The following is a 27839-nucleotide window of genomic DNA, read 5'->3' as shown; positions in this document are numbered from 1 at the left end:
CCTTGCCACGCCGAGCTATAAAACATGTAAAAAGAAATACAAACTTTGACCTTAGACATGCGTATGGTACTGTATAGGTAAGCTTAGGTATTTATTTAGGAAAGAAGATTACGTGGACGTAAGCGAGGTTTCATAGATTACATGTCATGACAGTTTGTAGGTATGGCGTCAAACCTGTCCATTCCTCGGCGTCTGCCGATTCTTCTAGTTGCAGACGGTATTCTCCTGCCTGGTTCATCAATGAGAATTCCAGTTAATTCACAAAGGAAGTAAGTTGCGAAACCGGGTCCCTCAAAAATAAAATGAGTCAACAAGCGTCTTAGAACTGTCAACTAGCCCCACTAGTGTGGCCGCGGTATGCTGCGCTGAACCTCAGAGGTTCAGCGCAGCATACCGCGGCCACTCTAGTGGGGCTGTCACGCCCCAACTATCGCATCGGTCCCAACTATAGTTGGGACTGTCCCAACTATAGTTGGGCCTGTCCCAACTGTAGTTCCACAGTTGGGCTGGCCCAACTATAGTTGGGCCTGTCCCAACTGTAAGTTCCACTGTTGGGCTGGCCCATCTATAGTTGGGCCACTCCGATCTTTTTATTTTGCGGTGTCCCAACTATAGTTTACATTGATGTACAACTGTAAAACATTCCCTACAGCTCTGATACACGTCTGACTTTACTGGGGACCACTGAAATTAGTTATTGATGGGGCGAATCTATAGTTGGGCCACTCCAATCTTTTTATTTTGCGGTCCCAACTATAGTGTACATTGTTGTACGATTATAAAACATTCCCTACAACTCTAATACACATCTGACTTTACTTGGGACCAATGAAATTATCTATGGGTGGGGACCATCTGTAGTTGGGCCACCGCAATATTTTTATTTGGCGGTCCCAACTATTTACATTGATGTACGACGACTATAAAACATTCCCTACAGCTCTGTTACATACTGTCCGACTTTACTTGGGACCTTTGACATTAGCTATGGGTGGGGCCCATCTATAGTTGGCCGGCCATGGCAATCTTTGAATTTTGCAAAATGTTGCTGGACAATCAACCCAGCAGCTGGACAACTCATCCAACTAGGCAGTACCACGTGACCGGCCAGCCTTGCGGCATGCGCATGCACGACGAATACACGGTGCCAGCGCCGCGGAACATTTAATCCAACAAGATCTATCAAGGATGAAGCATCCGGCGCAACTCCAGTCCTAACTATAGTTGGGCCGACCCAACTGCCGCACTATAGTTGGGACAGTCCCAACTATAGTTGGGACCGATGCGATAGTTGGGGCGTGACAGGGCCATGGTGGGGCTAACTGTCAACAAGCGTGAACGGTCGTCAACCCAGCGTCAACAAATGTTGTATTACGTTTTGGAACATCAAAATACGCTGTAGAAATAGTGACAAAGGACACCTTCAGCATACGAAATAAAGTTAAAATTATTTAAAAAGTTGTTTTTTTGGGCGATCGTGAAGTGTAGGGCCCCTGTTTTATTTTGATCAAATTAGAGTCAAAAATGTTTTTTTATTGCTCACAAATCACCTTTACAATCAAAAGCAGACTTTTTTCAATTCTAATGACACCCGTTTTGCAATTCTGAACAGATTCTTGGGGTAGAAATCACAATTTTGCGGTGATCGCCACCTTTATTTTCGGGTCGCGTGTTGTCGCCGCGCTGTCATCGTCATTTTACCCCCAAATGTCCCTCATAAGATCAAAATGTAAAATGAGTAACCGTGGAATTGCCCATGTGCTTTTCATTTGATTGTTGTCCTTGGGGTGTTGAAATGTAGAAAGATGGTATACCAGCTTCAGACTAGCTTTGAAGATCTACATGTAGGTCTTTTAGGTCCCAGTTATTAGTGATTGGAGTTTGGTGTTTGTACCGGTATGATGTAAAAAGTCATGTACCGGGTAGTTTGACTCCATATGGGGCGTGCGGCATTTGTGTTTGTCAACATTTCGTTCTTGTGCTCTTTTGACAGTATGAACTTGGTGAAGAGTCGCATTCTGAGGCATAACACTCTGAGTAGCACAGTCATTGGTGTTGTGCCCAGGGAATCTACAAATGAGGTGGGTTACAATGTATGTATTCATGGCCATTTAAAGAGAAAATACAACATTTGCAAACATCAAAAAATAAAAGTACCAAATTATTTTGAAATACCTTGCCGGACTGTTAATGAATGACAGTCTTATATGCATCCTGTAAATTATGGCACCTGGTATACTGTCATTTTTTAAAAAAGTGGTATTTTTGTATCAATTTCCAACGCTGGTCGGCCAACCACTGATACAAAAAAAATGGCTTTTTTCAAATACTGGCCCCAATTTACCATCTTTAGTTAGTCCGCATTTGTTTGAAATCGATTACACACCTATAAAGGAGTACAAGCCAGCTAGACTGGTTCCCTAACCTTACAATTCCCCAATGTCTATAAATTGCTCCGTTTCATCTTAAATGGAGTCAGGGAACCAGACTAGTACAGGAAAATTATTGTTTTTCCTGGTTTTCAAGCATCTACGAACCCAAAACGTCAAAAAAGTCAGTGTAACAATATTTGCTGTATATTACCAACCCCCCAAATCCATCCATTTCTGAAAATTACAGCAAAAGCAAATGATGTACAATGTATATTCCCTTTAAGTATTTTATTCATATACATATGAAGACATCATAAATGGACTTGCTTATAGCACTTGCTGAGACATTGATAATATGTATTGTAATAATGTAAACATTTTAGTACCAAAAAACTGCAGTGGAAACTCAAACCGAAATGCGTCAATTCAAAGGTTGAATTGGGGAATTTGTGGTTGAAAGAATGACTTTTAAGTGAGAAACACAGAATTTTACCACTAGAACTCTTCAGGTGTAGGTTTTTCTTTTTCTTTAAAAAAAAAAGAATATCCAAGAGAAATACAAATCACAAAGTATTTGTAACTTTGTTTTAATTTATCCCCAAAAAATCCTACAAGTTATACATATTTGAATGCCCGTTTTGGTAAAAAAAAAAAGAAGCAAATGTTTGTAAATTACTTTGTAGTGGGATACATGTACTGAATGGTGTTTTTTTTTAAGAAGGAAAGCAGACAAACAGTCAGTCATGTTAAAGTTATCTTGACTTGTTGAAATCATTGAACATATTGTAGATCATGTTAAAATCAAATTATAAATGAACAGAACAACTGTGTTTTCATACACGTAGGGGATTGCTATGTATGTAGTTTTTTGTTTACTTTAACTCTTTCAGTGCCCGCGAAATTTGAAAAGTTTAACCCTAAAGTGCCCAACTTCGAGCGTTTTTTTTGTAATTGTTCAAAATTCTGTAAACAAAAAGTAAATAAGTTTTACTCACTAAATTTGTTGTTGTTGCTCTGTGGTATATCCTTGGTATATTGGAAAGTCAAAAGTAGTCACGTACATAGTGATACACCCTGAAACACTGTCCTGCACACAGGGGAATTCCGCACTTTTTGCAGAAAATACGAGTGTCAGTGCTGCGCCCTCTCGCAAGAACTTGAATGAAACAAATAAATACAGGTCGTACCTGAATGAAAATGATATTATTAGAAAGAGCGAGAGTGCCCCCCTGTGATAACATGCTTACTCTACCTGTCTACCTTGTACATGTACGAGGTTTGGCGATTTTAAGTATGAACATTACCTTGTACATGTACGAGGTTTGGCGATTTTAAGTATGAACATTACCTTGTACATGTACGAGGTTTGGCGATTTTAAGTATGAACAGTACCTTGTACATGTACGAGGTTTGGCGATTTTAAGTATGAACATTACCTTGTACATGTACGAGGTTTGGCGATTTTAAGTATGAACATTACCTTGTACATGTACGAGGTTTGGCGATTTTAAGTACGAACATTACCTTGTACATGTACGAGGTTTGGCGATTTTAAGTATGAACATTACCTTGTACATGTCAAGGTTTGGCGATTTTAAGTATGAACATTACCTTGTACATGTACGAGGTTTGGCGATTTTAAGTATGAACATTACCTTGTACATGTACGAGGTTTGGCGATTTTAAGTATGAACATTACCTTGTACATGTACGAGGTTTGGCGATTTTAAGTACGAACATTACCTCGTACATGTACGAGGTTGGCACTGTCGAACTAACAAATACATTGTACAGTCGAGTCTCGTTATAACAAACTCGTTCGGACCTAGCCAAATTGTTTGTTATATCAGAATTTTGTATCAAGAGGAACGTCAGTCCCATTCATTGTGCACATAAATGCACAGTCGGGACCAAGGCTTTATGTTTGTTATAACCAGAATTTTGTGTTAACAAACGAGTTTGTACTAACGAGAGTCGACTGTATACCTCGTACATGTACGACTTTGGCACTGAAAGAGTTAATGAATGATTCAGCATTGTTTCGTAATGCCAAGATTGACAATCATTTGATTATCAATTCATTGATTTGTACAGACTGACGACTTCACTGCTATACATCACATTGGCACTGCTGCAGTCGTGGTGCAGGTGACCGGTACCAACTGGCCTCGACCAGCATACACTCTTCTTGTGACTGGTTTGTGCCGTTTCAAGCTGGAGAAACTCCTGCAGGAAACGCCCTATCCCGTCGCTCAGGTTGTGCAGCTGGATAAGTTGCCTGGACAAGGGACAGGTTAGTCAACCCTTTTAACTGCAACTTTAGGCGCTCATCACTTTTTCAAGTAATTTTTCAAAGTCATGGTAAGGTAAAAAAACACCTCAAGTCCAAGCCCACAACTTTAATGAACAATACCAACATGTACATGTAGTCTTCTGATGTGGCATTTCCAGCACAAACAAGAAAGCTTGTTCATTTTGCTTTATACATGTACATTTATGTAGATATGGAAGAGTGGAACACTTGGGAAAGTCTTTCAAATATGAGTAAAAGTTGTGCTGATTTGAATCAAAAATTTTTGGGCACTATTGTGGTAACCAAGGTCTGCGACCTTGGTTACCACAATAGAAGCATGTACAAAAGAGCTTTGTATTTTTTTAACTTCACGTCTCATTGTCTAGTAGCGGGTTTCAATAATTTGGGTTTTGCTACCATTGTCCATTCCACTGATCTCTTCTGCCCATCGTTTGATCATGGTTTGATCAGCCCAGAATTCCCATTTTAGCAGGTAAATGCACCACTGCATATCGCTTGTTTACAGAGGAATATCTAGCCGACTCAACCCCAGATTTTATTAGAGAACTGGGGGCAGTTGGGAGTTTGCAGGTAATCGAATACCCAGCTCCACGCCTGACTGCCAATCCTCTGGAGAATTTGTGGAACGAGCTGAAAAGGCAAATCCTTTGCCAAGTTTGGCCACGGAATAAAGCCAAGTTCCTCATTGGATTTGGTATGGCCTGGATCATTAGATCCTTGCCAATCTGTTGATGTCAATGAGCTGGCGGTGCCAAGCTGTAATCAATGCTGGAAGAGCTTTTACTCAGTATTAACTTTTCATCACTTTTGCATTCTATGGGCGCCACCTTCTTGGATTTTGTGATGCCCCATTGTCTGAGAAGTTACTAAGTAATGTGTAAACTATTCCATAATCTGGAACTGGTTCCTGACGTCAACGTTGGGTACCCGGGTATCCAGTTCCGATTCCGGTACACAGCAGTATGTTGGAAACATTGAGTTCAAACAGGTTCATCTCAGAACCATCGCAAACTCAAAAAAGAGATTTAACTTCACATCGTGTTCTGCAAACTTACATGTACCGGTACCTTGCTGTTAATTTCACCTTGCAAACTTTCCATTCTTATATTTTCATATTGCTGACAATAAGCCAGTTCGGTATTTCAATGACCCAAGGTCGTTCAGGATAACATCCGCTGACGTGATGTTACGCGATGTTGCGCGCAGGCCCATTCTGCTTGTAATTTACCTGCAAGTATTGTGTGCCCTCGTTCATGCACCTTCGAAAAGTTCGATTAATGACCCGTGACCCATATCATTGTGCACATGCACAATACTGAACTGGCTTATTACAGCAAAAAGGGAGTATATGTGTACATGTGCCTGTAATATGAGAAGTAGACATCTTTATAAAGAAATATTTATATAGAAATATTTTTGTTCAATTGTGAACTAGTAAATCGTGCACAAATGATAGACATGTTATCTTCTTTGGTAAATAAGGAATAAATTTCTTCAAATATATTAAGAAATATTTACTTGGAGAGAAGTAATTTTTTACCCAAAGTCTATTGTTTCATTAGATATTTGATAATCTCAAAAAATTGTATCGGGGTAATTTGCACTGAAAATTTCCTATTAAATATTTTCGCTGTCTCTTTCAAAATGAAAACTTATCAAAATATTTTAGATTAGTATTATTAACAACATTTTTTTCCCTTACCCTTTCTCTTACTGGAAGATTTTGGTGATGACCATCCAGTCATGATGAATTTCAGAGAGCAAGCAGGCAATCTGGTGGATTTACTAGACATTGCTGTTCCTGTTGTTGCTAAACTAAAGGTAGGATTTTTTCCCTTCAAAGTGTCAAACCTTTTGAAGGGATTTTCAGGTCATTTTCGCCCTGAAGTCATTTGTGTATATATGCTTTCATGAAACGTATCGGTAGCATGGGAAAAGTGTTGAAGCCATTGAGTTCACAACAAAGCCGCCTAATTTCAGGTGAGTATAAACTGAGGGCTGTAAAACATATAAAACTTTTACTGGAAATTAACCAGAAACTGCTTCTGTTTGGCTATGCTCCTTAACTGTTCTATTTAAAGGGACACTAGGTCCTGCAACAGCCCAGTTGGGCTACAAAACGCGCTTTGAACGAGATGATGTTAATCGGAAATAACATTTAAAAGTAGGATATAAACATCCACACAACTATCCTTTCAAAACTGGGCATTTTTGTGTTATTCCTGTATTATGCGTGTGAGAACAAATTTCGGGGTCCACTTTTGCGACCCCATAAATTCGAGCTGTTTGGATACTAGTTGTGATTTCATTCGTAAAGTGTTCGCCTTTTGCGGAGGTTGAGGAAACCACTTTTTTTTTGCATTGATGGTGATTGGTCACCGCTGTTCCCGAGACACACAACGTGTATATCGTACACTGAGAACGACACGAAAAACGTATTCGTGCTCCGTCGTGTCCGATGTAAACAAGCAGGTTTTTTTTCGTCTTTTCTCGGGAACTGTAAGACATTAGGTTGGTTTCCTTTCAACCAGATGTTTGAAATAGGATAAGTAAACAATCTAAAACATAAAATTTTCGGGATTTCAGGACCTAGTGCCCCTTTAATGGGAAGTGCCTAAATTGAGTAGTTTCTACGAAGAGTGAATGTGTTTTTTTTCCTAATGTGTTACCACACATATATATTAACAATGAAAAGATGATGCTTAACCACAAGAACATGTCGGCATGAAGTCATGAAAATGCATGTTGGTTTCAATTCACTCCCATTAAAGGTATAGTCCATCGTTTGTAATATGTGCATTTTGTTCGTTTGAAGCAACAAAAGTGCTCAAGATCTAAAGAAGGGTGCTGAGCAACTAACCTGATGAAGTTTCAGCTCAGCTTTAGCTGTATATTTCGAGAAAAACAACATTCTAGGATCTCGATTCAAATCAAAAGTTGCTGAATCATGTTGGACCTGAATTCAGCGTCCGATACACGTTCTCACTGAGCCGATTGCAGCTACGCGATGTCGTGATCCGACGAATTATAGCAACCACGCACGCGTGTGCGTCGTGCCAATGATTGCACGCGCTTCGCCGAATAACAAAACAAAATACTAATTTGAATTTCCTATGGTGTTTCTTAAGAAGCACCGTTGGAAAGGCCTTCTTTTGTTGATTTCTTAAAAATGACAGCTTGCCAGAAAGAATAATTTCTCAGGGAGTTTAGTCCTCTTACTATCTTTCAACCAAGTATGTTTTTTAACAATAATTACGCCAGTTACTTTTTGGATAGCCTCTGCAAATGGACTCTGGCTTTAAACTCCTATAAAGAAATGCTGCAATTGTAGAGGACCATCTGCTGGCCAATAGACACAAATTGTTCAGTATTGTGAGTTGCTTGGTTGTTAATAGAATTGCTCTAACGGTTTGATGCATCCTTGTTTTGCTTCAATTTGCCAGAAACTTCTTGAAAGTCTTCCCACTGCAAGGCTTCTTGACATATTTGCCTCCATTGTCAAAGCTTCTTACAGTGAGAAACTGCAGGTAAGTACATGCACCTGTACCTGAATGTGAAAGATGGGTCAATTTGGTGGAGTCGGTATATATACACATACATACTGTCTGATATTCATTGCAATCTTAATGACGTATACATATAAAATACATTAACAAATACCTTGGAGAGTTGATAGCTTCTAATTGGTTGAGACTTGAGCACGTGGGGTGTATTAACATGTGAGGTAAAGACTGGCTTTTAAGAAAAAGCGAATAAATGTTTTTTTTTTCTCCGGACACTTGGCCTCCAAAAATCTATGCCCCCCTATTTTGCAATTTCATACCATCTTTATGTTACTATACATGTAAATTGATTATAATGTAATTAGCCTTAATAATTTAGGCAATACTACAAATCTGCATGTGATTTTAAGTGTTTGTAGTGTATTTCGAGTGATTCTGAGGAATTTGGCAGATTTTTTATAAATCTGACAGATTTTTGAAGTGTATTTAGCAGAATTTTGCCATAACCTTATGGTCACCCCGTATTGATTGTTCCTATGCCAAGGTCCTGGATGCTATAGACCTCGAAGAACGCATCAAGAGGACTCTTCCTCTCCTTGCAAGGCAGATAGAGGGACTGAAGCTCTTACAACGTACCCGAGCAAACTCTGGTCCTCATACATTGAGAGACAGGCAAAACACCCTCGCTTTAAAGAATGTATTGAAGAAAGTCAACATCGCAGACATGGAAGAAGAGAATGAATTGGATGAAATCACGGACTTGGAGCACAAGATCAGGTCAGTACCCTATGAAGAAGATTGAAATTAAGATTGTTAATACGGTGAAATTGTGATAAGTCAAACTCTGATAACTCGAAACTCTGTTTATCTCAAAGCGATACTTCATATTCATTCCCGTCAAGAGAATAGGATATTACAGTATCGATTATTCTTAACCGACGAGCAGTTAACTGTAACGTCATCCCCATTCCCCCCCCCCCTCCCGACTTCAGAGAGAAAGAGACGCGGAATACATTAAAGGGTTAATTAAGTATAATTTGTTTGGTTCTCTTGATTTTTTAAATAAAACAATTTTCTACATCCTAGCCCATTTAATTCTGGACTCTCCGTTAAATCCTGTGCATTTCTTGGGAAAATTTAATACGAATTACGCTTAGTTTTTCTTATTTTTAAAGGAATAAGGTCAAGATTACCAACAGCCCTTGGTCTCCAGAATAATATTAATATAAAATAATAGGCCTTGCGTTGTTGTTGTAATATGAATTTTTAACATGTTTAATTTAAATTTGATGATTTTGGTACTTGAATCGGGCCTTGTTGAACTTGAGACCATGGACTAGCTGACAGCTCTGCAAACTCATAAGAGTCATGTAAGAATGCATCCCTACACAAAAGACATATCATTCTGCATGTGCATTGGGAGCCAAATTATTTGCAACTGAAGGCACAGATAGCAGCATACAGTTCGCATCATTTTTGTCATCAATATTGGCTATTGATTTCTTATCCTATTTAACCCTAACCGCCCTGAATCCTTCAAAATCCTCTTTGCCAAAGTGGATGAATTTGGAGCATTGAGGTTACATGGCAAAACTGCGTTACTGATTTTGTAGGATGCACTTTGTCAAGGTCTTGGGCTGGACCTTGTGTTGTTTTTGCTCAGCCATGCATAAATATGGGCCTGGATTATACTTGAAATCCTCTGTACTGCTCCAGGATGTCACTGGCCAAGCCTCCACATATTGACAGTCACTGCCGCAGGATTTTGCAGGATTCAGGCAGTGGTCACCCCTCCACGGACCATATTCAAAAAAATAATGGAGGAATTTGCAGGATTGAGGCTATCAATGCTATTTTTCCATGAGGCCAATTGGAGGATTTTGCAGGATTGAGGCTACATCCTAGCAAAAAGGCCTAGGGAGTTAGGGTTAAGGATGGAAATGCACTTACTTTATATTAATTTGTTTGTCTTGGCTTTTAGAAAAGCTGACATGCCACCTCATGCCCACAAAGCTTGTCATAAGGAGCTGAAACGTTTGAAGAAGACTCCAACGGCCATGCCTGAATATGGGCTGATCCGTAACTACCTGGAGCTCATGGTAGAGTTGCCTTGGTCCAAGCAATCTACTGATACACTGGACATTAAACAAGCAAGGTTGGTATCACTATTTTTGGAATACTACACACAATCAAATCGTCGCTTTGCTCACGAAAAGACAAAAACCTCAAAATTTGACAAAAGTTCATCCCGAGATAATCGCATTTGAAGTTATTCATTTTTTCAAAAGACATTTTTGACTACTTTGCAGTAACATAATTCGGAAATGTTTACACTGTCCAATAGCTTATGATTTGCTCTTTGCTAATTCATAGTTTTCTTGTTAAAAATAGTTCTTAATTAAACAATAATTTGGGTCCCATATTTTCCCCATGACTTTGTACACAGTTTTTGTCACTTCGTGGGAACATGAAACCGCAGAGGATTTACTTATTTGTACTTTTGTCGACGCAACAAACATGTTACTTTTACGCGTCCTACGACAGTTGAGCGCGTGCGCGTCTGTTCTTTTCCAACATCGTTCGCGCGCGCGTGTATGCTCCCATCCTGACGCGTGTAGACCAATGTATAATTCCTCTGGCCCTGTTCAAGAGGTGACTTGTTGTCACTTCGTGAAAACAATTTACACTTTTTTACACTTCAAAAAAACGAAAAACACGGATTTCAGGCTTTTTGTCAAATGTTTGTGTACAATAATTAAGAAAGTAAACAATATTTTGCTTTGAAACTTGGTCAAATTGTTCCTTGAGACAACTACAATAAAAAGGCTAGTAAAACTCAAAATCAAACAATTATCGATTTTCAAGGTTTTTATCAGTTCCTGAGCAAAGCGACGAAATCAAGAACACCATGTACTGTTCAAGACCAATTTTATCTCTGAAAACATGATAAAAAATGTAACTGAAAAATAATTTATTCAAAACGAAATTTTCAGTTAAGACCAACATTGCAATCAAGACTCAACTGTCATGGAAGCCCGCATTATTTATATGCCCAAATTTCAATTTAACATTTTCAAGGTGCAATATTAGTTTCTGAAGCGTCCGTGGTGTGCTCCAATCAAACGTGAACATGTTTGTGTTCGTTAAACCAAAACTGGAATGATAATGTCATTGAAACAAATGTCAAAAGCGCGGCGCTCTGTAAGCTAATCCTACAGTTGTCATTGTTTGGATAGCAGGTTTTAAAATACTCAAAAAAGTAACGGTGACTGGAGAGGTGCCCAAAAAAAGTAGGAAACGGGCAATATCAGCCCTAATGGCCTGGACTGGAAACGAGACAGCCAGTCTATCACCCACAGTAAAACCGTTAATGAAAAGTATCGGCCCTATTTTTGTCCATTCTAAACGACATAAAAAAAGTAAAAGGTACAGATCCCATAGCCATTACTGGCCGTAGGGGCAGTGGGATGTTAGAGGTCCACTGTGTCTTGGGCGCGGCATATGAGTGGCAGTGCCCAGTCCTCTCCTTTCGCCGTCTTACCTTCCCTGAACGAATCAGGTACCCATTTTACTGTTGGGTCGTCAGAGAGAGTTTTCCAGTTTTTGGTCCAAATGGGATTCGTACCACCAACCTTCGTACCACCAACGCTCTAACCGCTCGGCTATGAGGCCCCTCTGACATATCTATGCCAAATATTTGGTGTACTTTATAATCATCAAAGCACAAATTATACAAGGCACATGTACATGTAAATATCACAAAAACCATACCAAATCAGACTACTCAACAGAATCCCACAATGATTATCACAACTTAACGGCTATTTACAAAACGGTGCCTGTTTCAGTCTTCATCATAAAAATTCTTTCATATAGTCGATATAGCAATTAATCTGATAAACTCCAGGCAACAATCCGAGGGGGGGGGGGTTAAAAAAAACACCCCCCAGGCTCTGTCAAAAAAAATGTTCATAGAAATTCCTTAAAAATAATGCGAAATCCCCCCCCCCCCCCTGTTCTGACACCAAGAAAAAGCAGACCCAGTTCCGTTTTTTTCAAGCAGACCCTGTGGCATCTCTGCTGTAAACCTCTCAGCATCATAATGATGCTGAAGGGGTTTTCAATAGGACTAAAAATAAGACTTTGGGTTGTAAAAGTAATCAATTTTCATCCTGCACACAAGTACTGTACTTCAAAAAGAGAAACATTTCACAGTATAGCCTACTGTGCAATTACCCTTCATTTGTGAAATTTGTTTATTATTTTTGACAAATTGCACAAATGAAGAGTAGTAAAATGTTTCCCTGTTTGAAGTACTTGAAAATGACTACTTTTACATAATTGGCATTTTCTCAGAACCCAAAGTGCTATTTTCATGATTTTTTTCAGTATTTGAAAGAAAACGCTCTCAGCTTTAATCTGATAACCGATACATAAAAATCCACTGATCCCTTTCTCTTTTAAAGGCAAACGTATGGGAATGCATTTTTTCCCGGTAACCCTGTATTTACTTCCGGCAGGCGTGATTTGGATGTTGATCACTATGGATTGGACAAACTGAAGAGACGTGTGGTAGAATACCTGGCTGTTCGACAATTGAAGAATAGCCTAAAGGGTCCAATTCTGTGCTTTGTTGGCCCACCTGGAGTTGGCAAGACAAGTGTGGGTCGCTCTATTGCACACACTTTGGGACGAACCTTTCACAGGTACAGTATACCTTTAATTCAGGCGATTCACAATGCAGTGCGCCACCAAGGGTTTGCCATGGAGAGTTCATTTTTCCCAGTGCATTGTGGGAGATGGTCGACAACTTTGCAGCGCAGGACATTTGAAATTGTTAGTTTTTCCAATCAGAAGTTTTGTAAGCGTATGATTCAAGTATCTGTTTGCCCTTTTGTTTTCTTTTTATCAATATGGTGTTTTTTGTAAGGCGGCAGAACGCTATGCCCAAATCTATAACAAATTAGCTCAAGTTGTCTACTGACACTCATTCAAATTGTTCATGTTTTGTTGGCCCTAAACTTCCCACAAATAGTTCAACGAAAAGCTCTTCATTTGGTTTTATTGTAGGATTTCTCTTGGAGGCTGTTGTGACCAATCTGACATTCGAGGTCACCGCCGTACCTACATTGGCTCCATGCCAGGGCGTATCATTCATGGACTGAAGCTCGTCGGGACAAACAACCCTGTCTTCCTCCTAGATGAGATTGACAAACTGGTAACTATGTCACTTAATAGAAGAGTTGTTTGAACTTTGCATGGTAAATCTGGGGTCTGTTCAAAAGTCTGACGCCTCATAGGTCCGACGCCTCATAAGTCCGACAAAATCACATCCCTTAACCAAATCAAGGCCCATAAGTCTGATGCTTCATAGGTCCGACGCCTCATAAGTCCGATGCCTCATAGCTCTGACTCCTCGTAGCTCAGACGCCTTGTAGGTCCGACAAATTAAATGCCTCGTTTTTCTGACGTCGGACTTATGAGACGTCGGACCTATGAGGCGGAATAAATAACTTTTATGCCTTATAAGTCCGACGCCTCATAAGTCCAAAATTGTGGACTTATGAGGCGTTGGACCTATGAGGCGTCGGACTTATGATACGGCCCTGTAAATCTCCTGAAGACGAGCAGAGCATACTGTTCAAAACGTTGAGACACTTTTCTCAGTACCGGTTCTCTTCAGAACCAACACTTTGTCACAAAAGAGATTTGTGGCGTACTCACAAACCTTCTTCCCTACTATTAAAGTTTTACCATGCCATATGTGAAATCATCTAGCAAGTTTTTGACACAATTTCATGAAAGTTTTCCATAATTATTTTCGTGGATCTTCGGTGAACAAGTTGACAAAGGCATTGAAAGAAAAATGGCATACCTCTTAGATTATTCAACTGAGTTTAGATAATAGTGTGATAAAGCAGATATACATGGGGTTTAAAACAGGCTTAGTGGTCTGGGGCCGACTTCACGAAATACTAAGACATGTCTTTGGAAGAATAACTTGTCCTAACTCGTGTCTTATCATGGGATCCATTTCACCAAACTTAAAATGCATTCCATACATCCTAAATTCGTAACTTAAGATCGGTTTAAGTGTTGTCTTATCTCTTGATAACGTGCATTGAGTTCTATATCGTCTGGAAATCAGTGCATTTTCTTTTTGTTAAAGGTGAGTTTCGGTCGCAGGGTATAGTTTTGCATCAGTTTCAAAGCTAATTTTAACGTAAGAGGAAGAAAACATCTGAAGAAACAGTTATGAGAAGATTACTGATGCATGGGAAATTTAAGTAATAACTTATTTCTTACTTACAAAATTAATGGAGATCAATGGACATGGACATTAATGGACATAGAGATCAAAGCAATGCTTATTAAGCACCTGACAGTGGCACACCCAGGATTTGGTTTGGAGGGGGGGCCTCAAAAAAATTTTGTTTACAAATTTGTTAAAAGTTGAATTCTTTTCAAAAAATTTTGCTTTGGTCGCAGAAAAAAATGTGTGTTTTTTTTTTGAGGGCCGGCCTATTTTGACGTTGGTGGCCAGACTTACTATTATACTACTCGAAAACGGGCCACATTCGTGTCACCAAGGTCAAATCGTGGGACTTTAAAAAAAGAATACAAAAAAAAATAAATTAACAACCGGGGGGGGGGGGGGGGGGGGGGGGGGGGGGGGGGTGCTTAAGCCCCCCGAGGGGGGCTCCCCCTTGGGTGGTCACTGAAGCACCATTGTAGCTGGCATACGGGGCATGCAGGTTCTCACGTCCGGTTTTAAATATCACTGAATGGTGTTTACACTGCAGATTGAGACCACCAACGTGATAATGGCCACTTGACCTATAGAAATAAGTAAACTGTCCTAGGACTAATGACTTCAGGTTGAAGGTGTATTATTAGTTATCCCGCGAGCGCGAGTGGAACACAGAATAATGTAGTGCGTCTGTGTCCCACATACCACGTGGCTGAAGGCCGAGTGGCATGTGGGACACAGACGCACTACATTTTTCGTGTTCCACGAGCGCGAGCGTGTTAACGAATTTATCTTCAAGCAAACTAGATGCGCAGTAAAGTTGGACCATCGCTTTACACGAACCTTTTAGCGGCTATAGCGCATGCAGCTGGAATGTCGCTCACATCTTGGAATAGCGCAATATGCAGGGTGCGATATGGTCCGTGCAATACAGCCTCATATCACACTGTTGTTGCCATGAATCGACCAATCAAGATCGAGGAGTCAAGTTTGCTTAGAGATAATGGTACCATGTATGTGAGGTAAATGGTTTATGCATGGTTACACACTCAGTGTAGTGTTGATCTTGTGAATTTGGAAACTTCATAACTGCCTTTTACACATACCTTTGCAGGGGAAGAGTATGCAAGGAGATCCTGCTGCAGCATTGCTTGAGGTTTTGGATCCTGAGCAGAATAATGCATTTACAGATCAGTATCCTTGCAAAAAGAACTTAATGCAAAGAAGAGTATTGTGTTCATATTTCGTGAGGTGATAGATGGTGGTTTGGGCAACATTTCTAATTTCTGAGGACAAAACTGCTTGACCTTCACTTCCCGTGTTACCGGAAGTGCAATGAAAAATAATATAACTTGAAAATGAAAGCATTTTACTACAGACATTTTACAAGCATTTTACAAACAAACTAAGTGCTTAATACTGAGAAATTCCAAAAAAACAAAAAAAAACTAAAAAAACCCCCAAACAGCATGATGACTTCGTCACTCGAAAGGGCACCCTCTAGCGACCCAAGACAGATAGATTTTTCAAATATTTAACAAGTGCGATTTAGTTGTAACTTGGTGTGTACCTAAAGTGGGATGTGTTATAGATGAAATTGATGTGATGTCATGATGACGTCATCACGTGACTATGAGAATGTCATCACACATTATATGCCAACGTTTATTTATAAACAGAACAACACATCCTTCCTTGATGGAACTTGAAACTTTACATGTCACATGTCGCCAAAAAAGCCGCTGAAACAGCCCTGTGTTTGTCCACAAACGTACAGTGGGGGCTGTGGTCCAATGGTAACGGTGTTTGACTCGTGTGCCGTGGTACACGGGTTCGAATCCTGGCCGTGGGAACATGGTGCTTGTGCTCTTGAGCAAGGCACTTTACCATTATTGCTTCGTCCTTCGGATGGGACATAAGGCCGTAGGTCCCGTGTGTTGTGTAATGCACGTTAAAGAACCCAGTAACACTTGTCGCTAAGAGAAGGGGTTCGCCCCGGTGTTTCTGGCAGTGGCCGCAGCACCTTGTAAACCCTGGTGCCACACCTCCAGTTTAAATTCCCTAGGTGGAATATTTCGTAGGACCACCAACCAAGTACTAAGTATAAGTCTAGTTAATCTTTTCAACAGTTTTTACTATCATGTGTGGCTATTCCTCCATTATGTCAGAGATGTGGTCGGTGGTGAGACATATGATTGTCAGTTTGACTCCTTAGCCAGCTTTCTTCAGTTATCTCAATGTTCCCTTTGATCTTTCACAAGTTCTCTTCATCGCCACCGCTAATAGCACAGGAGACATCCCGCCAGCTCTGAAGGATCGAATGGAATTGATAAACGTCCCTGGCTACACGCAAGAGGAGAAGCTTCATATTGCCACACGCCATCTGATCCCAAAACAACTCAAGGAACACGGGCTGACTGCTGAACAGATACAATTCCCTGAAAACTCCGTCAAGATTATAAGTGAGTCATTTTAATTCAACATTTTGTGGCAGGGGAACTTCAAAAAAAAGAAATTAGCCTGAACATTCCCTTATGAAAATAGCAACACGCTAGTAGCATGCTTGACACACGAGTTGTTGGGTTTCATACCTGCAAGCTTGTAAAGTTTGAAATGTAATATGTACCAACAAAATTGAAAGCCTGAACTGTAGAGCAGTTTTAAAGAGTTAAAAAAAAAAACAAGAAAAAATCCAGTGCACATGCATGTGGACAAAACATAAATGAATACAATGAATCCATAATCTATGACATGGTAAGAATTTCGAGGATTTGTGTGACATAGAATTGTGTTTTTGTTTCCACGGCAGCAAAACATGTACATGTGCACAGAAGCGCGGTACCGAAATTGAAATTTGAACATGACCTCACATTTTCATGTTCGTGTTCGTGTTCGCTCATGTTCGTACATACAGATACAGTACATAACATTTTTTTCTGGATGTCTAGTGTCAATGACAAACACTGTCTGTATTGCGTAGTATCGGCATGCGCGGACTGCCATGTGCATGCTCTGGCAGTTAAAGGTATAGTCCATCATTTGTAATTTGTGCATTTTGTTCGTTTGAATCAACAAACGTGCTCAAAATCTAAAGAAGGGTATTGAACAACTAACCTGATGAAGTTTCGGCTCAGCTTCAGCTGTATATTCCGAGAAAAACAGCATTCTAGGATCTCAATTTCAAACCAAAAGTTGCTGAATCATGTTTTGAACATGGCCTGAATTCAGCGTTTGAGACATGTTTTCACTGAGCCGATTGCAGCTACGCGATGTCGCGCACTGATCCGACGAATTATAGCAACCGCGCGTGCGTGTGCGTCATGTCAGATCATCTTTGGTGCTTAGGTACATGTAGGTCTAGGTCTACTCTATCTACCATGGGGATAACAGTTATTAAACCTTTTCAGTAAGGTAATTACAGCCCAAGGAAACTCAAAAGTGCATCAAAAATGTAACGTGAGTAACCGTGGAATTGCCCTTCAGCATTTTGTAGGCAATAGGATGAAGAGTGGTGAATCCAGCCTTGGATGGAACTGAAACAAGTGTCATCAACCAGCTTTAGCTGAAGGAATCACATATGCTTATTTTTTTTAATCTGTTGATTGATAGTTGCCAAGTACACCCGAGAGGCTGGCGTGAGGACTCTGGAACGGAAGATTGGAGCGGTCTGCCGTGCTGTTGCAGTCCATGTGGCTGAGACACAGACACGTTCCAAGACAATCATGGTTACAGCCAACAAAACGACTGACGAGGAGGATGATGGAGGACACGATGTAGATCACCAGGGAACTGAGTTACTGGACAAGGCATCTCTGGTTGCTACAGCTGATGCTGCTATCACCCATCCACCTGATATGCCTATTGTCATTGACAAACATGCCGTCAAAGATATCCTCGGGGTAAGATGTTTTATGTCTTATTGGCAATTCCATAGTTTGTTCAGAGATGAAACTTTTTCCGATTTTAATCGGAAAACCGACTTTTTTGACTTTTTAAACAAAATTTCTGATTTTCTTACAATGTGTCCCACAAAACTTGATTTTGTAAGGATTTTTTTTACAAATTGTGTTTTTTGTTAAACTATAATTTCGACAAAAAGGCGATGAAAAGTCGATGAAAACGGCACGTAAAAATAATTGCGAGCGTAGTTTTGATCTCTTTCACCAGTCACAAATTGGGTGTTTCTACAGTAGGAACACCTAGACCAACGCTGATCGGACCCTTTTCTGGCTGGAGAATAGGCTAAACATTGACCTATGACACGGAAAAATCACTGCGGCACACAGACATCTTGCATGGTGCGTGCATAGCGCATGCACACGTACGATGCTATAGCCGCTACAAAAATGTTACAGATGGTCAAACGTGAGGATAATCTCTCCGAAATAGAAACGGGCATTAAAGATTAATTCCAGTGGCGATGGTTGGAGGAAAAAGATAACAATGGGGACTATTTCTCGACGTACATTAGAAAACTGCATTTACCAGGGCGATTGTTTTAAGATTTTACATCGTTCTCGTGGATATCGTTCTCGGTAAAATTATACATGAAGCGACTGCGGTCGGGAACACATTTTCGACACCGGGGAAATTCTGATTTTTTTTTTGCTCAGGCCAGTTTCATCTGTGGTTTGTGTAATTACACTTCTTTGTACCCTTTTATTGTCATTATCCTGTTCCTTTTACTATATTTTTCATTCTGGGGTATAAGGGAACGAGCAGAAAAAGTTATTACGAGTCAAATAGATGTTCTGAGTGTCTATATACTGACTTTGTAATTACAGTAATAAACGTGAAAACATGAAAAGAAACCACAGCTTAATAATAGAAAACAAGAGAAAAATCCTAGTTATTGGCATTACTGACTAGGAACAGATGAAAACTCTGGGCACAATTGCAGAATACCCCGCCACTCGATCTATGCACCTCGTAGCCGGCTACGGAATCACGGTTGATTGCCCTCAATAAACCTTCTCAGCGCTACATGTATGTACCATGCGTCATGCTCCACTGCACTCCCACCCGTATCCGCGTAGCCGCCAACAGGGTAGTTGGTTTGGACTTAAAAAAATTTCAGCAACTCCCATTACTTTTGTGTTGCTTCGTTCTCAAGCATATTCAAGGGGACTCCCACTTCGTATCCGCGTAGCTGGCAACAGGGTAGTTGGTTTGGACTTAACAAATTTTCAGCAACTCCCATTACTTTTGTGTTGCTTCGTTCTCAAGCATATAAGGACTCCCACTTTGTAGCCGCGTAGCCGGCAACAGGGTAGTTGGTTTGGACTTAACAAATTTTCAGCAACTCCCATTACTTTTGTGTTGCTTCGTTCTCAAGGGGACCCCCACTCAGTATCCGCATAGCTGGCAATGGACTTGAATTGTTAATTTTCCAGTGATTCCAACCTCGTAGCCAGAGAATTTAGGGGTGTATTCCCGAGTGGCGGGGTATTCTGCAATTGTTCCAAACTCTGATCAAATATGAGCAAGAAAGGAAGTTTGATAAGATGTAGGAAATTTGGAAATTAATTTGAAGGGGGGGGGGGGGTGGTCTTTACCCAACTGGCACTTTAGCTGTTTCTATTTCCCTGATGCGTGTTGGAACATCCATCACTGAAAAAAAGTGCTCATAAGAATGTACTGTATGAGGTGTAATAAAGCTTTGTAACAGTCATGTACCAAACTTTGCTTCACTGGTTCAAATTAACATTTTCAGTAAAGAAATCATTTGGTGACTGTTATATTTGTTTTCAGATTCCAGTTTATGAGAGTGAAATGTCTGAGAGACTGTTGCAACCAGGTGTTGCTGTTGGTAGGTTGGCTAAGATAAACTATGGCTAGATCCCTGTAACGAGTCGTTATTAACATTGTTCATTTTTATTCAAACAAATCTTTTCCAATTTAAAATTTGCTTTGCAAAATACATTCATAACTTGAGATCCTTTATTTTACGGAAATAATGAATTGTGTTCCATTTATATTTTTCATATTTTTTTCTTAATTTAAAGGGCATATACAACATTTGCACACATCGTAAAACAAAACTACCAAATGTTTACCAAAAACCTTACTAGGATGCTGGTAAATGACAGTCTAAAGCATCCTGTAAAATTATGGCACCTGGTGTGAAGTCATTTTCAAGAAAAGTGGTATTTTTGTGTAAATTCCCAACGGTGGTCGGCCGACCACTGTTGGAAAAACCTGACTATTTTTCAACTACTGCTCCAAATGTACCATTTTTTTTTCAGTCAAAATTTTGTTTGCTATTGGTTACATGTTCATGAATGGGTGCAGGCCAGCTAGACTGGTTCCCTTACCTTACAATTTTCCGTCATCTAAAAATTGATCCATTTCAACTTTAGTGGAGTCAGGGAACCAGACTACTTGAACATTTTTGTTTTTTCTTGGTTTTTCCAGCAATTTCGAACACAAAACTTCAAACATGGCAGTGTAACAATATTTTTATCTATTATACTAACCCCTCAAATACTTCATATCTGAAAATTACAGCAAAAGCCAATGATGTACATTCCCCCCTTTAAAGAAAAACAGTTTGTTGTTTGCAACAAAGGTGATGTTTTTTTTTTTGTATTTTCCCTTTAAAGGGGAGATACAACATTTGCAAACATCACAAAACGAAGTGATCAAATTATCATGAAATGCCTTACTGGGTGGTAAGGGAATGACAGTCTAAAGAATCCTGTAAAATCGTGGCTCCTGGTGTGCTGACATTTTCAAGAAAAATGGTATTTTTCCAACGCTGGTCGACCGACCAGCGTTGGAGAAAACTGGCTTTTTTCAAAAACCTGCTCCTGATTTTTCCTAATTGGTTATTCCGCATTTACTTTGCAATTGATCACACACCTGTGTAGGGGTACAAGCCTTCTAGACTGATTCTCTGACCATACAATTCCACAAAGTCTATAAATTGCTCTAATTCATCTCAAGTGGGGTCAGGGAACCAGACTACAAGAACATGAAAGTTTTCTTGGTTTTTCCAGCATCTACAAGCCCAAAACGCGAAACAAGTCATTTTAACAATATTTTCTGCAACTGATCCTCCAAATTCATATATTTCTGAAAATGTTGTACATTCCCTTAATAAATCTTTACTATTGACAGGTCTGGCATGGACTGCCCTTGGGGGTGAAATCATGTATGTAGAGGCTACCAAAATGGACGGAGATGGTACCCTGACTCTGACTGGTCAGTTAGGAGATGTCATGAAGGAGTCTGCTACATTAGCTCTCAACTGGGTCAGGACACATGCCAAAGAGGTCAGTCAACTTAATAGTAATACACATGTAATTGCATGCTTTTCACTTCTATTTAACATTAGTGCTGCTTTGTTATCTCTGGACTTAGTGGGAGACATTCTGACTGAACTTCCAACTCATGCAAACTCCACTAGTTCATTGACTCAGTAAGTTATAATGTAATAATAATAATTAACTGTGGAAAATATATTTTTCTCTTCCAAACTACCCCTTCATGAAATGTTTAAGCCCAACTCTGTTGCGCGCTCTCTTTGGAACAAAACGCGCTACACGCACACCAGCATGCATTTGCACACAAATACCACGCCATGGGTATAGTACTTTGGTTGCTAATGGTATAGTACTTTGGTTGCTACGGGTATAGTACTTTTGGCCGTGCACAGAAGATAGCAAAAATAGAAAGTATAATGTGACAATACAATTTAGGTTTTGTGACTTAAACCAATAATGATTACATTTGGTTTGTCCATTATGTTTTCCCAGTATGGTATACTTGCTAAGGAAGGTGTTGACCTGATGGAGAATACTGACGTTCATATTCACTTTCCTGCTGGAGCCGTGGGCAAAGATGGCCCCTCGGCTGGTATCACCATTGTGACTGTACTCACCTCTCTCTTCAGGTAGGACTCACAATCAGGTATATTGTTGATGTACCCTGACGTGGCGCGGCCCCTAACGTGGCGCACTTTGATTTTTCACCTGTAGCGCCTAGCTAGAGCAAAAGTTTTAACTGAAATTTCACAATTTCAAAAAAACCCACAAATTTCACAAGTTCTAAACACTCCCGTTCATAAATCGTGAGTTTATTTACCTGTTACAAAGTTAGAAGAAAAAATTATTTTGGCGTGATTTTCCGATTTTATTTTCAAGTGCAAAGTGAACCCTTTAAAAATGCCTCGAAAAATAAGAAAATAATTTTCTGACAAACATCTGGCTGGGTATGTATGTAGAGACATAATGACTTTACCTCCGGTGATAAACAAGGCAGCGCCCATGCCTGAAAGCGCAAGTTGAGAGTTCATTTTTTTCTCAATCCAAAATGAACGAAATTTCTAAATAAACTCCATGAATAATGGGAGTCATTACACTCTTTACGCCAAGACAATAGTTTTGGTTTTTTGGAGCGAGCTGATACTAATTATCATGATGGAGCTCCTTTTTATAGCTCTATGATAACACCGTGTAGAATGGACTAGTTTTACATGTTTCCAAGTGGATTCCCTACGTACGGGAATGCCAGTAGGCTGTGTTGTTGGTAAGGTACTGTATACAGACTGCAGCTGAATTCCGATGTCACTGAACTGGACATTTGTTATGTTTTTTTATTGAATGGAAAATCAATATTTTTAGATCGAAAATAGAGGTGGGTGGTTGGGTCAAAACAATTTCAAAAAAAATTTGAAATTTACAAACTTCTAAAATTTTGAATGGCCCCTAATGAGATAATTCAATAGTCAGCATGTGTTTAAAGTGGTCTTTCAGTAACTACCAGGGCGTGCATGGTAAAGTTTGGAAGGGCGCTATGTATTGAAAAGTGAGTACTGGAGCACCAGCAGCTTAAAATCGCTATACCGAACGACAGCTATTACGAGCAACCGCTATTACAAACAATTTCTGTGGGTCCCAAGATGTTCGTTATAGTGGCCTTGCACTGTAAATATCACCATCCGAAATTACAAACAATTTCTGTGGATCCCGCGTTGTTCGTTATACAGTGCGAAAAAAACAAACTATACACTTGGGTATCACCACCAGGTTTAGCCACAGTTAATGTTTCAACAAAGGAAAATAAGTAAATTATGCTGAACGATCCAAATTTTGGTGTTTTTTTCAGTGATCGCCACGTTTGCCAAGATACTGCTATGACTGGTGAGATTACACTGAGGGGACTTGTACTGCCGGTGAGTAGCCTCAACCATTGTCCTCGTTTAATGGTTGCATCCTTGAAAATTACAAAAGAAAAACAAAACTAAAAAAAAGTGGGTACACTACATATTACATTAAATAATCACCAGAATTGGGCATTCCACATAAAATGTTATTTTGTTGGAATGATTTTTTTAACAGAGATGCCACTTTTCCGGTTTTAACTGGAATTCCGTTTTTTTTTTTTAAATCTCACAAAATTCCGTTTTTTTTTCGGCCGTCAAAATAAATTGGAAAAAAACTTTGTGTCGGACTCCGAGTCATTTTTGCACACACAAAAGTTCCGTTTTTTTCAGCAAGCTGTTACGTTTTTTTTTTTTCAAGCAGACCCTGTTCCGGTTTTTTCAAGCAGACCCTTTGGCATCTCTGTCTGAAGAACTTACAAATATTATTTTAAATTCAAGAACTTGTACGCCCTAATCTCCCTCTCTGGTGATCCAGGAATCATGGTACTTGTTGTATCAATTTAATATTGTTGTCTTTTTGTGTCATTGCCTTGTTCAAAAATGGTAGTTTGAAGAAATCACCTTTACAAAATCACCTAATAAAAGCATGAAGATTTTGTTGGTTTCGTCAAGCATGAAAACTGTCGGTAGTAAACATTTAAAGCAAAAATTTTAACAAAATTGTAAGAAGACAAAATGTTAATTGAAAAATTATTTGATAAGTGGCAATTGTTTGTTTGTTTGTTTTTGTTCTCTTGCACCACCAAAAAAAAAAAAATCCTTGCATTGTTTAGGGCATATAGCAATATCAAATTTCTGTTCAACTGAAGTTGTGTTCTGGGATTATGAACTGACGTTTAAAAAAGAGATACCTTGAAATCAAGCGTACTGATCCGACGAATTATAGCAACTGCGCGCGGGTGTGCGTCGTGTCAACGCTTGCGCGCACTTCACCGAATAAAAAAACGAACTACTAACGGAAATTTCCAACGGTGCTTCTTAAGACGCACCGTTGGAAAGGCCTTCTTTCGTTGATTTCTTCAAAATGACAGCTTGCCAGAAAGAATAATTTCACAGGGAGTTTAGTCCCCATACTATCTTTCAACGAAGTACGTTTTCAACAATAATTACGCCGGTTACTTTTTGGATAGCTGCAAATGATGGACTCTGGCTTTAATAGATATCTTTGAAAATGATATCTTTAAGCAAAAACATGTTTTCCTAGAATTTGTATGAAACAAATTCTCCCCGTTGATACATAAACATATTTATTCCTGATTCTTGTTAGGTTGGAGGAATTAAGGCCAAGGTACTTGCAGCGCACAGAGCTGGCATCAAAAGGATTATTCTACCAAAGCGCAACGAGAAAGACTTGGAAGAAGTGCCACAGAGTATCAAGGTAATTATGCTTGGGTCAGCTCAATCAATTAAAATGGAAGTAAAGTGATATTAAAGGGAATGTACAACATTTGCTTTTGCTGCAATTTTCAGAAATAAATGGATTTGGAGGATTAGTATGTTATAGCATAACTTGTTTCACGTTTTGGGCTTGTAGATGTTGGAAAAACCAAGAAAACCAATCATGTTCTTGTACTGGTTCCCCAACCCCACTTAAGATGAAACGGAGCAATTTATAGACTTTCGGGAATTGTAAGGTCAGAGAATCAGTCCTGCAGGCTTTTACCCCTTCACAGGTGTGTAATCAATTGCAAAGAAAACAATGAATAACTAATTATGAAAAATTAGAAGCAGGTTTTGAAAAAGCCATTTTTTTCCAATGCTGGTCGGCCGACCAGCGTTGGAAAAGTACCATTTTTCTTGAGAATGATAGCACACCACGCGCCACGATTTTATAGGATTCTTTAGACTGTCATTCCCCAAAAATCCAGTAAGGTATTTCATGATAATTTGATCATTTCGTTTTGTGATGTTTGCAAATGTTGTATCTTCCCTTTAATGATAGTCAGGATAAAACACCTCTTGATAGCTATAATCATGTTGTGGGCCCTGGCCTTAAACTCTTAGAGTCTACTTTGTTCATCTTGCCCCAGGAGCAACTGCATTTGCATGTTTCCCTTTTGCCGGCTGGCCAATTCGCAAAGCGTTTAGTCGCACAATAATGTGCCTCTTGGCGCCCATCCATGATGCTACCCGGCATCGCCGCCATTTTGAATTTGCCTCTTTTAACTTAGTGACGCAGGCGAGAGAGACATATTTTTATAGTGTTTTGAATGCCACATGGAACAATGGAACATTTCATCTGTCACCTCATGAAATTATTCTTATCATTGCACTCGCAAACATTCATTATTTGTATAATATGCCTCTCAAAGTGATCCAATATGATATAAATCGTCACCGTTTTCACGAAGAGGCGAATTTATTTATTATTTCACTGTCTGAACAAACATTCAAGATAATTGCGTTTAAAGTTGGTCCTTTTTTCATTTGACAATTTGAAACTTAAAAATGCATAAAATATGCAAGATTTAGGTATCAGAGGAAAGAAGAGCTTCTAATCTTCCTAAATGTAGCAAACTTTAAGAAAAATAGTTGATTAGTTTTGCAGAATTAATCAATTAAGAGAAGTGGCTGTTCCTGAAAACGAAAGAAAAGACCATTTAGCAAATTCACCCCTTCATGAAAATGTTTTATTGCACGCGCATGGAATTCGCCCTTTCGTGATGTACGCGCAATTGTATTACAATGTATTTATTTACTGAAAATTTATTAATACCATAGAGTGCGGAAATTCGCCCCTTCGTGAAAATGCAAAACGGCACTTTTGGCAAATTAATTTTTTGAAAGTATAGCCTCACCAGGTTGTAGATATTGATGTGTTCATTCATTTTCACCAAAATTTTTTTTTTTGAAAAACAGATGATTTTCATGAAATTTGCCCCTTCGTTTGGCCCAGGTAACCAAGAGAACCTGATGGTAAAAGGGTGGCATCACATCATGGGAAGTCACGGTTGCTAGGCGTTTGCATTTGTATAATGCAACTTTTCTTGTTTATTTTACTTATGTTCAGAATGACCTGAAGTTTATCCCCGTCTCTCGACTTGAGGAGGTTCTTCAAGCAGCATTTGATGACGGTTTCTCTTCGATGATACCACAAGCTGAACCAACTGTCATACCAAGTAAATTATAAATTAGTAGCCCAATAGAGAGAGACTTGTATGCAAAAACAACAAAATACAATTGGAAATGTAGTAAAAAAGCTAAACCAAATCCCCCCCCCCCCAAATACTTCACATTTAAAATATATGTAACGCCAAAAAAAGTTATGGCTAGTAAGTCCATTTAATAAACCTTCTTATAGATGGAAAAATGATCAAATTATATCACCATTTAAACAGAATGTCCCTAAAATCTGTTTTGTCCAAAAAGGCTATTTTCAAGAATTATGTATGTCTTCAAATGTCACTACTAGCGATAATACCTCAGTTTAAAAGTTTAATAAAAAGATTCAACAAAGTCGTTTTTATTCAAAAGATAAGTAATGACGGTAAATTTTGTTGGCTATATGCAATGTTATTTAATCTTTAAGTACGTAACTGTGAAGAAATTTTTGGAGATTTCAGCAATTGTTATTTGCAACTGGTTCCAATTGTCCAACAAAACATTGGTACTTTCACTTTAAGGCTTATTTATCTGTATTTTATTGGAAGAAAGTATATTGTGTTAACTAAACAAAGCTTTTGGGGGCACTTACTAGTCCTAAATTCTGTATGACTGTATGACCGTACCCCCGCATGCTCGTATCCCAGTATGAACGCGTACATGTATGTTAAAGTTCAGGTTAAAGAGGTTGTGGAATGCTCGAAGACATTTCCGTCATTTTTCGGGCATATGTAGCCTAAGGTGTGATGAAATAAAAACGACTATTGTTTCTGTTATGAAATGAATACAAAAGGTACTTTTGAGAGCTGTTCTTCAGGTCCTGTTTCGACCCGAACGTGCAATTTGTGTGAAAGTCGTCGTTGGGGGCAGCAAACAAAACATAGTAAATCGTGACGTAATATAAGGACTCCCGATGCAGCGTAGTTTAAACGAGTCCTGTTTATTACGTCATGATTTTTCTCATTTTACGAAGAACCCGACGACTGTTGATTTCAATTATGCGCTCGCCGACCAACAAATACTCGATGAATTTCAGTTTTATAAACATATAAACGCACATTACAAAAGAATGGGACTTTGTCATTATGATATATATGGGTCCACTCTACAATAAAAAAATATAAAAAACAAA

At 39.2% G+C, this 27839-nt stretch overlaps 1 protein-coding gene across 1 annotated transcript; it reads left to right on the top strand.

Annotated features, from left to right (window-relative positions):
• Positions 1 to 52: 52 nt before the first annotated feature.
• Positions 53 to 27454, top strand: LOC119738025 (lon protease homolog 2, peroxisomal-like). The gene is made up of 18 exons (XM_038212741.1): positions 53 to 269; positions 1994 to 2081; positions 4467 to 4665; positions 6407 to 6507; positions 8130 to 8213; positions 8734 to 8966; positions 10171 to 10344; positions 12710 to 12895; positions 13260 to 13407; positions 15554 to 15633; positions 16669 to 16901; positions 18049 to 18338; positions 20191 to 20248; positions 21559 to 21713; positions 22197 to 22333; positions 23548 to 23614; positions 24873 to 24983; positions 26616 to 27454. The coding sequence occupies exons 1-18, from the start codon at positions 163 to 165 to the stop codon at positions 26733 to 26735; spliced, it is 2571 nt and encodes an 856-aa protein (XP_038068669.1). The 5' UTR covers positions 53 to 162; the 3' UTR covers positions 26736 to 27454.
• The last annotated feature ends 385 nt before the right edge of the window (positions 27455 to 27839 follow it).

Source organism: Patiria miniata, unplaced genomic scaffold (assembly GCF_015706575.1).
Source record: "Patiria miniata isolate m_02_andy unplaced genomic scaffold, ASM1570657v1 HiC_scaffold_3, whole genome shotgun sequence".
Taxonomy (NCBI): domain Eukaryota; kingdom Metazoa; phylum Echinodermata; class Asteroidea; order Valvatida; family Asterinidae; genus Patiria; species Patiria miniata.
Note: the sequence above shows the minus strand (reverse complement) of the source record. Positions and strands in the feature narration are given on the sequence as shown.